Source organism: Malaclemys terrapin, chromosome 13 (assembly GCF_027887155.1).
Source record: "Malaclemys terrapin pileata isolate rMalTer1 chromosome 13, rMalTer1.hap1, whole genome shotgun sequence".
In the NCBI taxonomy this organism is placed as follows: Eukaryota; Metazoa; Chordata; order Testudines; family Emydidae; genus Malaclemys; species Malaclemys terrapin.
The window spans coordinates 42,342,350-42,353,026 of record NC_071517.1 but is presented as its reverse complement, the minus strand read 5'-3'; the positions used below and the strand labels follow the sequence as shown (position 1 = coordinate 42,353,026).

General features: G+C 47.0%; 1 protein-coding gene across 1 annotated transcript; it reads right to left on the bottom strand.

Annotated features, from left to right (window-relative positions):
• Positions 1–2,085: 2,085 nt before the first annotated feature.
• Positions 2,086–2,622, bottom strand: LOC128847392 (histone H1.4-like). Its single transcript, XM_054046784.1, has one exon. It carries the CDS (start codon positions 2,620–2,622, stop codon positions 2,086–2,088), a length of 537 nt encoding a protein of 178 aa, XP_053902759.1.
• Between the last annotated feature and the right edge of the window lie 8,055 nt (positions 2,623–10,677).

Below are 10,677 nucleotides of genomic sequence, written 5' to 3'. Positions count from 1 at the left end.
TTACAAGAAAATGCAGAATTTAAGGAAATAGTAATGTTTCACAAAAATTTAATGCAAGTTGTTCCTACTTTTAAAGCCACTAATTATCATAAGTGTCTTTTGGTACAAGTTTGCATAGCAATTATTTCAAAGAAAGATAAGTAGCTCTTAAAGAGGCCTTTGAGTTATAATTACTTTTAAATAATCAAACACTAATCTACCTAAATAAGAAACTTCACTTAAAGCTGATATAGTCAGTAACAACCTTAGTGCCTTCAGACCTCATACAAGTAAATAAAGTGAGATTCTTTATAAGGCTGCTTCTGATCATCATTTTGCCTTCTAATCAGCATTAAGCTGCTTCAAAGCTTTTTTTAGCCCTCTACAATTACACACACCTCTGCCAGAATCCTTTTCTTTCTAAACATACAAGAGGTCATATTTCCTCTTTATATTGCCTATAGTCGGACCTGAGTGAAAACCTAGATAGCCTGCTCCCCCCCCCAGCACTGACCCCAACCTCCTTCAAGCCAACATAGAACAATCCCCCTTTCCAACGGCGATATGCAAATTAAGGATTCCAACATTCCACTTTTCATTGGTTCCCTTGGGAAACCAATCAAACACCGCGAATGTTTGAAAGAAAACAGAAAACATGGAGAAGTGACTTTGCTCCCTCTATTAATTAGAAGCTATTGCTTAGATTGTGAACTCCTAGGAGTAAGGAAGGTGTATTCGTACAGCACCTAGCACATTGGACTTCATTCCTGAATGGGGTTTGTTTGATACTGCAATACAACTCAATATTTGTTAAAATAATCCTTTAATTTAACCCTTTATCCATTTATGAGATATTCATACTATGGATGAGTGGCTCTCAACCTTTCCAGACTATTGCCCCCCTTTCAGGAGTCTAATTTGCCTTGTGTACCCCCAAGTTTCACCTCACTTAAAAACTACTTGCTCACAAAATCAGACATGAACATACAAACGTGTCACAGCCACTGGTACTGGAAAAGTGCTGACTTTCTCCTTTTTACCATATAATTATAAAATAAATCAATGGGAATGTAAATATGGTGCCTGCATTTCAGTGTATAGTCTATAGAGCAGTATAAACAAGTCATTGTGTGTGTGAAATTTTACTTTGTCTTACTTCCCTAGTGCTTTTTCTGTAGCCGGTTATAAAACTAGGCAAATATCTAGATGAGTTGAGTACCCCCTGAAAGACCTTTGCGTACCCCTGGTTGCGCACCACTGCTGTAGACCAGGGTGTGTGTGTGGGGGGGAAGTGGACTGTTTTACACAATGTCCCTCCTCCATTCCTGTTAAAATCAGAGTCCTTGTCATACTAAAGCAGGGTGGGGAAAGGAAGTGCTGGCCCAGAAAAGGCCCTTTGGAGAGGCCCAAAGCGCTCAAGAAGCAGGAGAAGAAGCTTAAGAGGAAGAACAAAGCAGCGAAGAAAAAAAACCCAGGAAGAAACTAAAGGACCTTATAAAATCAGGAGCTACTTCTGCATCCCTTATGCAGTGGGAAGCATCTAGAGAAAGTCCTCAAAGTCACACAACTATTGATTCACCCTAAGGAAAGAATCGGAAGGCTCTTTTAAGAGCTACCCCATAACGTTCTCCAGATGAGCGTTAGCACAGATGGCCCCAGTTTTGTTTGATTTCATTGCATGTGTGTGGAGCCAAAATCCTGGTTGTGAGATGCGAACCCTGCGGTGAATGGGAAGAAGGAAGGCAAACAGGGGCTGTAGGAACTCGTGTTTTAGAAAGCATTGCATTGTTTACCAGCACTAAAAACCTGTTTTAACACCAGCATTGGGGTAATCTTGATAAAGTCCCCGGGCTTTATGGCGCTGTCGGCTTTCCCAAACTGCGTATCATAAACTACATTGCTCATCGCTGCTAGTACTTGAATGAATGGGGCTTTCTTTGCAACGCAGGTACGTTTCCCTGATTACTGGGGGTTGTCACTTCAACCCTTCCTTATGACACCCGGCACCCAAGCGTTCGCACACAGAATCCGCTCTTTTGATGAACGCTGGGGGGTGGTTCTGAAAAGAACCGTTTTGGTTTCGTTTTTCGCTCCTGGCCTGAGCCGTCACTCCAGAAGGAAGGTTCCCTTAATAATATCTTCTAAGATTTGCTTCCTGCGCGTTGCCACCGTCCCCCTGATTTTGCCCGGGCTCCCGCTGACCCTCTTGGGCCGTGCAGCAGCCGGTTTGATTTCCCCGCTGGGGTCATTTGGCCCTGGGGCAGCGGTTCCTGTCTTCGCCGAGCTCTGGCGCCTCTTGGCCGCGGCTGTTCCCCTCCTTTCTGCTTTCGGGGCGCCGCCTCCCCGCTGGAGCCTGAAAGAGCCCGAGGCGCCGCTGCCGCTGACCCGACGCAGGGCCCCTTGGCTCAGCAGATAACGGAGCACAGCCTTGATGCGGCCCTTGTTCTTCCGCACGTCGTATCCCTCGCCCTCCAGCGTCTTCTTGATGGCGGCGAGAGAGGCGCCTCTGCCGGCGGCGGGGACAGCAGCAGCCCGGAGAATGACCTGGCTGAGAGTCGGTTTCCTCCTTCTCTTGCGCCGGGGATTCTCCCGGGCCGCGCGGGAGGCCGCTAAAGCCGCGGGGAGAGAAACTGAACCGGGCATGTCCCTGCGATCCAATCCCAGCTGCTGCCACCCAGACCCGCACGTGGGGCCGCCGCCCTGACACTGAGCCCGGCGGCCGCCGCTCGAGGCCAGATAGAGAGCAGAGCCCGACGCAACCGAATCAATCCACCGCTTTACTCCTGCCCCAGCGCGTGTTTCTTCCGCCCCACTCATGTTGCCCCCCAAAAAGCACCAGCCCCGATTTGCACAATCATTTCGCCCTCCCCGCTCCAGGGCACTGAGCTAGGTCCCCCGCTGGCGTTGTCCGAAATATTCATAAGTTTTTGTCTGGAATAGGTCACAAAACTAGGCTGTGGCCGCCCATTTGACTCCTCAGCTCAGGAGAGAATTCGTGTTTATGGCTAAATTTAACCCACATTCCCGCAGCTGCGGCCTCTGGATTTCACTGGGACAGGCTGGGGGTGTGAGGCAGAATAAAAGAGCAAAGCAATTCGTCTGCTTCTCAAGTTTTATTGTCATCTAACTCGTTCTTAAAGAAACCTCAGAAACACACCCAAACACTTGCAAATACAGAGGGAATAACACTCCTTTCTTCCTATTGGACAAAAAAGAATCTCGCTTCCTATTGGCTCTCATTCTTTACCAATCAGGGCAGGGGTCTTCACATTTTTCCCCCTACAGGATTAGGATCGCAAGGGTCTGTTTCAGATTGGGTTTGTTGGTTGTTTCTATTGGTGAAAGAGCAGTTTGAGGGTCTGTCAAGAGTTATTTTCGGTGCTTACTTCGGAAGCTGATTTTCCTGTGTATTGTGTCTTATCATTTACAGTTTAATAACAACCCCATGAACTTGACCCTTATACATCCCTTCTAAACTCGTTTGAAAGAAATAACTAGTGCCAAATGGAGTGAAAGGAGAGGTTTCTCTATGGCATTTGAAAGATGGCTATCATAGAATCATAGATTATTAGGGTTTGGAAGGGACCTCAGGAGATCATGTAGTCCAACCCCCTGCTCAAAGTAGGATCAATCCCCAACTAAATCCCCAAATGGCCCCCTCAAGGATTAAACTCACAACCCTGGGTTTAGCAGGCCAACGCTCAAACCACTGAGCTATCCCTCCCCCCATGGCTCCAGGAATCAAAGGGACTTATTCTCCTTCTGGCAAAGCTTCCCCAGATTGTAAATACTTCAGAACATTTTTTTAAAGGCAGGTCTGGTATTTGAAAATAGGATTCTGCGGTAGTAAAGTGGAGTTTGTTTTCCTTCTTCCTGGAGTAGTGTTAGGCCTGGATCATGTTCCACACAAGTTAATTAGAGCTTCACCCTTGACTCACATGGGAGAAGGGTCAAGCTCTTGAGGCCCCAGTTGAAGGAGGAGGAAAAGTCTAGAGAGTGGAGAAAAGAAAGGAAAAACCTATGCAAAATCTGTCCCTATACGTTATTTAATCCTAATTTCTGGCCAGTTTATAATAATTCTGCTTCAATAGATTGGGAGGCTTTTTCTACGGTATATTTTCCCTTTAACGCTTATTTTTTCTCTCTAACATAATGGGACACACACAAAAGATTTACAATATTCCTGTCACTGATTCTCCGATCAGAATGAAATGTGTTCATTTTTTCTAATCGTTTCTTTTGAGGGAAGAGGAAAAGGTTCATCTCCCTTGTCTGTTTCCTGCCGTGGCTGCATTTGCAGGTGGTCGCTTTAAAAAAAGGCTTGTTTTTTCTCCAACCAGAGTCTTGGACTCCGTGTCGTCCTATCAGAGCCTGCCTTTCCTTGTGAGCCAATCAGCGCTCACTTGTGCCTATATAAGGATCCCCTAGCAGCTAGTAGTCTGTTGCTTTTCTTCACTGAACAGTACAGAAAGGTGATTAAAAAGTGTTGCTGTGGTCCCCCCACTCTTTCTCTATGGCTAGGGCAAAGTAGATAGTGTCTAAGCTATCCCTGCGGAGCGCCCAGTGGAGTAAGCAACTAGGAAAAAAGGGTCGAACAAGTGCCTATTCCTATACACCAGAGAAGATGAAGCTCCCCCACGATCGTTTTCAGACCGAAGTGCTCTGGCAGAGCCGAGGGTCTCGGAAATCTACCGAGTTGTTGCTTCCTAAACAGTCTTTCCAGCGCCTGAGCAAGATGGTCATTCAGAGCTCTGGGGGCAGCCGCCTGCGTGTCCAACTTCCCACCTATCTAGCCTTGCAGGAAGCCACGGAAGCTTATCTGGTGCAGTTGTGCGAGGACTGGAAGTTATGCGCTCTGCACGCGAAGAGAGTCACTGTCGCATCCAGCGATGTTCACCTTGTGCGATGCCTGCGCGGGGCAAGAGCCTGAAGGCGGTTAATGCGGATCCACGTGACGGCGGCGCCCGAGCCCGAAACGACTTCAAATCGGATTAAACAATTTGTCTTTATGATCAAGTAGTTAATAGGTTCCGTTATGTAAAACTAAAAGGGAGTAACTTTCGTTTTTAATGTGCGACAGTGTCCCCTGTCTTACGTCTTTTTGTTAAATTTATTTCTTTTTTTAAAAAATGCACGGACAGTGAAAATTAAGCAACTTTTCTTTGTAGGGAGAGCGGGGGATTGGTCTCTAAAACACTGCCATAGAGATCAGACTCAGAGTGAAGTCTGCTACCCGCCCCTCCCCTCTTTCTCTCTCTCCTTCCCCTCAACAATCTAATACGGAGGTTAAAGGGGTTAGTTTGCGCTTTGAGTAAATATTTCACAGAATGAGCAAGTATGTAGATGCACAATTCTGTAGTAAATATTCCTAAAACGGTGCTGGAAGTGACCTTAATCGCTTACACGTTTTATGCACAGTGTGTTAAATTCGCAATCAACTACGTGCTGTGCTCACTCAAGATTTGATTTGACAGATGATTTCAATAGTACGGATATGCCATTACAGAATCCCCTAAGGGACCGTTCACAATGCTACACCCTACGGGGTGCTAGCGTGTAGTTTGTCGGTATTGTGATGCTAAGTTTGTTTCAGCCCTGTGATGCGCATATCACCCTCTCGTACACAGCACTCTAATAGGGTGATAATGCCTCGGTGATATCTTGCCTTTTCTGAAGCCCTTCAGCTGAAGATCTCAAGTTTATAAGTGCTAATCAAGGGTTACAAGTGCAAAGATCAAGTGCTGGGAAATCAACTGCCAGGATTAAAAGAGAGAGGCTAATAGATTTGCTCCAGGCTACTATACAGTTAGAACTATAACCGTAAACACCCAACTCCCGTTCCCACACTCCTGCTATTAATTTCCATCCCCTAGAGTGGAAATTGTAAAGTAAGATCCCTTCCCACCCTGGAGGTCATTCCCCACTGGTTTGTGCCTCCTGGAGTCATTTCAACGTTCAGCAAAGTGATTGCAACATCCTACCAAGGCGGTTTGAATTGACATGAATAAATCCCAGTATAACCCTTTAACTCCTCCTATCATGACTTTTCCTTTCGTGAGCATGTAGTACTCCGAAACGGACACACGAGGGCAGCCAGTCCTCATAAATGAGAAAATACTGCGAGTAAATATTTAAATACTGATGAGTGCAAGGGGCGTGGAAGGAATCCTGGGTCTCCCATCTCCTCTGTGAGTGCTCAAACCACCAGGCTACAGGGTCATTTTCTCCCTTGCTTAAGAACGGTTTGAGTGTTTCTACCCAGTGGAACAGCTGCAAGAGGACAGATTGAGGGAGCCCCACACTAGGGTGACCGGACAGCAAATGTGAAAAATCAGGATGGGGGGTAATAGGAGCCTATATAAGAAAAAGACCCCAAAATCGGGACTGTCCCTATAAAATCAGGACATCTGGTCACCCTACCCCACACCAGACTATCCCATAGCTCAGGGGTTAGCGCCCTCCCCTGAGGGGTAAGTTCAAATTCTTTCTCCCACTGTGGCAGAGGGGGGAATTGATCCTGGGTTTCCCACATCCTGGAGGAGTGGTTTTAAACTCTGGGCTAAAGGCTATATAGATGCATAGCCCCAGCACCATCTCCAGCAGCCAGATTTTGAGTGGGGCCCAGTCTGGCAGGTGTGCTCGGTCAGTGAGGCACTGCAAAGGAGTTATGGGGGCTCACTGCCTGTCCTCCATTGTTTGTGGCTTGTTTGCATCAACAGGAGAACAAACAGGATGGGGATAAATGAAATTAGCTCCAGGAAAAAATTCACCAGACACCTACTCGCTGCTAACCCACAGCCACCAGCTATTCCAGCCCTCAGCTCCCCCTACTCCGCCGATGTCCCTCAATCCTGACCTGCAGCCCCCTGCTAGCTGAGTTCTCAGCTCCCCTCGCAGCTCTGCTGATCCCCTCAATCCTGACCCACAGGCCCTGGCTAATCCCAGCCCTGGGCTTCTCACCGCCCCCCTCTCCAAAGCTCTGCTGGTTCCCTCCGCTGCCCCTCCCCTGCCCCACCAGATACCTAGGCTAACACACTCAGTGTCCCGCTGTGACTCACCCAACTCAGGTCAACAGTGATCAACTTGTGACCAATGGGGGGGGGGGCAACTAGAAATAACAAAACCCCTATTGGCAAGTGACTGTGAGAAGCAACTCAGGGGCTTGAGGGCAATTTCAAACACCCCTCCCCCCCCCCGAGGAATAAACATGGTCAAATGTGTCAATAATGGTCATGACCCAACCCCATGTTCTCAGAACCAGGATCTTGCCTGGAGTGGCTCTTGCAAGCTAAGCGGGTCTGGGCAGAATTTTGAAAGGCGACATCAAGAAGGCTGCGGTTGCTACAGGGAGTGGGATGGGGGGTTCTTTCCCCTGTCAGAGCTTACCCCAATGCCCCTGTGTGATGCTAGTGGGCGCTGTGCTGCAGTGATCAGGGTTGGGGGCTCAGTTGGGACTGCATGCCCCTTGCAGTCCCCTCCCAATGTCCCAGCACAATTCCGTGCTGTATCAAGTGCTGACTTGCACTTTAGAGATAACCAACTCACCGGCCCCACTTTGCCATTAAAGGTGTCCTGGTGCTTTCTCTCCTAGATCGGGTCTGAACCCTGGGGTCTTGGCTAAATACCCCCTTGAATTATTCCATTCTGCCCATCTGCACCAGTATTTCATAAAATCATAGGACTGTAGGGTGGAAGGGGCCTCGAGAAGTCATCAAACCCAGCCCCCTGCATGGAGGCAAGACGAAATAGACCTAGACCATCCCTGACAGGTGTTTGTCCAGCCTGTTCTTAAACACCTCCAGTGATGGGGGTTCCACAGCCCCTCTACACAATCTGTCCCATTGCTTAACTAACCTTAGAGTTAGGCTGTATTGCCTAATATTGTCTAACCTTTTTCACTGATCTGCCAGCGTGCTTCACAGTCCCGCGCGACACACAAATTTACTGTCAGTTAGGAGGGTGATTTTATTTTTTAAATTTGTGTTTTCTACTGATAGTGTTATTCCAGTACACCCCCTAGTGTGAAAGCAGCTGTACCCTTGTGCGGGGATAGCTTATTGCCCCTTCCACGCTGGACTGTGAAATAGTCGTACAGTAAAACCTCAGCGTTATGAACACAAGAGTTAGGAACTGGCCGGTCAACCACACACCTCATTTGGAACCGGAAGTACACAATCAGACAGCAGCAGAGACCAAAAAAAAAAAAAAGACCAAAAAAGAAAAGGACAGCGCTATGTTAAATGTAAACTACTAAAAAAATAAAGGGAAAGTTTAAAAAAAAAATAAAGATTTAACAAGGAAAGGAAACTCTTTCTGTGCTTGTTTCATTTAAATTAAGACGTCTAAAACAAGCATTTTTCTTCTGCATAGTAAAGTTTCAAAGCTGTATTCAATCAATGTTCAGTTGTAAACTTTTGGAAGAACAACCATAATGTTTTGTTTAGAGTTACGAACATTTCAGAGTTATGAACAACCTCCGTCCCCAAGGTGTTTGTAACTCTGAGGTTCTACTGTATAAACAATTTATACTGGTATAACTCCATCCACACTTGCCTAATGGTGCTCCCTGTCCTTTTACTATTCTGCTATAGTTAAAGCCATACAACTTTTATGTCTGGACAAGTGAAAACATGGGCCTTATATTTAAACCAGTAAATTAATCTTAAATAATCACCACATTTTACGTTATGAACCCCATACGGAAAAAGGGATCCCTATGTTACACGTGTGGTACTTGGAAATGATTCAGAAACAATCATGTGAAGAGTAGGAAACAAAATTGATTGCAAAGAGTGAAATTTACTGCCAGATACCAAACTCCCCACCCCCCCCCCCCCCCGCCCAAGAAATGGGAATTACAGACAGAACGAATATGACAACGCTTTAAACCCAGTTCTCTTAATGGGTAAGGCTTGGGATGCAACAGATATTGGCCATGTTTTTCATTCTGTGCATATCTATGAAATTTTCCCTACAGATATTTCCCATTTAACTCATGTTCCCAAATTTCTTTCCTTGGTCCATGCTGGTAGCAATACATCACAGGCTCAAAGCAGGGTTTCCTTTCTTTAATTTCTGCCATTATAATAACTTCTATTTCTTAGTGTCAGAGGGGTAGCCGTGTTAGTCTGGATCTGTAAAAAGCAACAGAGGGTCCTATGGCACCTTTAAGACTAACAGATGTATTGGAGCATGAGCTTTCGTGGGTGAATGCATCCGACGATGCTTATGCTCCAATACATCTGTTAGTCTTAAAGGTGCCACAGGACTCTCTGTTGCTTCTATTTCTTACTGCACGAGACTAAATTCCCTTAGAAAGGAAAAATACTTCCCCCTTGTGAGCAGCCTGATTAGGGGAGGATGGGTAACTTTATTACCATGATGCTTTCTAATTGGGAGCAGGATTCTGCCCCTGGTGCTCTCATGCCACATTGTAGTTTTTGCTCGCAGGAGGGATTCTGATGGAGTCCTCCATGGTCAGAGAGTCAAGAAGCTATGGATGGAGTTTTTGGAGCTCAGCACCCACAACTGGGGTAGGGTTGCCATCTAGCTAATTGCTGGTAACTGGACCCCTGAGGCCCCACCTCTTCCCCCAAAGGCTCCACCCCTTCTCTGCCTCTTACCCCCAAAGCTCCGCTCCTGTCGCTTGCCCCTCTCCCCCTCTCCCTTGCTGGGTTGTCTCAAGGAGCCTGCCTGCAGGTAGGAGGCAACCCTCGCCCCATGGTAACCTGGCTTTTGGTTCTGGTGCCATAATGTTGCCAGGTCCCCTTTTCGATCCGACTTTCCTAAATGGCACCCAGACGCAGAAGCCAAAAATTTGACTGTCTGGGTAAAACCCGGACGGGTGGCAACCCTAAACTGGGGGAGTCAGATTATCTAAACTCCCATTGAGGAACCTAAATAAACAGGCAGATATTCAGATAATCTCAGCACATGGGGTGCATCTGAATGCTGGGCACGTTGGAAGATCTGGCCCCAACTGTGACCACTGAGCATCCTGAAAATCTGGGCCTCCGTTCCTTTAAAAGAAAAAAAAAAGTGGCTCTAAGTGACTAGCAGAAACGTTTCATAAAAACAGTCCTTTCGGCGAGTGCTCTCCCATTCTCAGAGCACGCTCTGCTATCGCTGCTTGTGTGGATGGAGCGGGTTCTGGACTCCCCACTGGGAAGCTGGGATTCCAGACGGATGCTGCAAAAGAATTCAAGGCAGGGAGCTGTTTTTATGACATCCTTCTTGTCCTCCCTGGAAGGAGCCAACCAGGGCCTGGGCCCAAACCTGATGTTAAGGCTCTTGTGTTTACCAGATGTGTATGTAAAGTTAGGCCTGGTCTACACTTAAAACTTGAATCGGCCTCACTACGTCTTTCAGGGCTGTGAAAAATGTTGTATCCTGAGCACTGTAGTTAGGTCAACCTCACCCCTGGAGTAGACCTGGCTAGGTCGATGGAAGAATTCTTCTGTTGCCCTAGCTGCCAGCTCTCGGAGAGGTGGATTAACTATATTAATGCAACCCCCCCCCTCCATCGATGTTGGAAGCATCTACACTATGGGGCTCCAGCGGCAAAATTGCAGCACCGTAGTTTAGGGTGGCCAGGTGCCCGGTTTTCAACCGGAAAGTCCGGTCGAACAGGGAACCTGACAGTGTCCAATCACATCTACTGACTGGATTCTCAAAGTCCGGTTATTGAGGGCGGGGGAA

Coding starts and splice junctions, on each gene's coding strand:
- LOC128847392 (XM_054046784.1), bottom strand. CDS start 2,622: ATGCCCGGTTCAGTTTCTCTCCCCGCGGCTTTAGCGGCCTCCCGCGCG.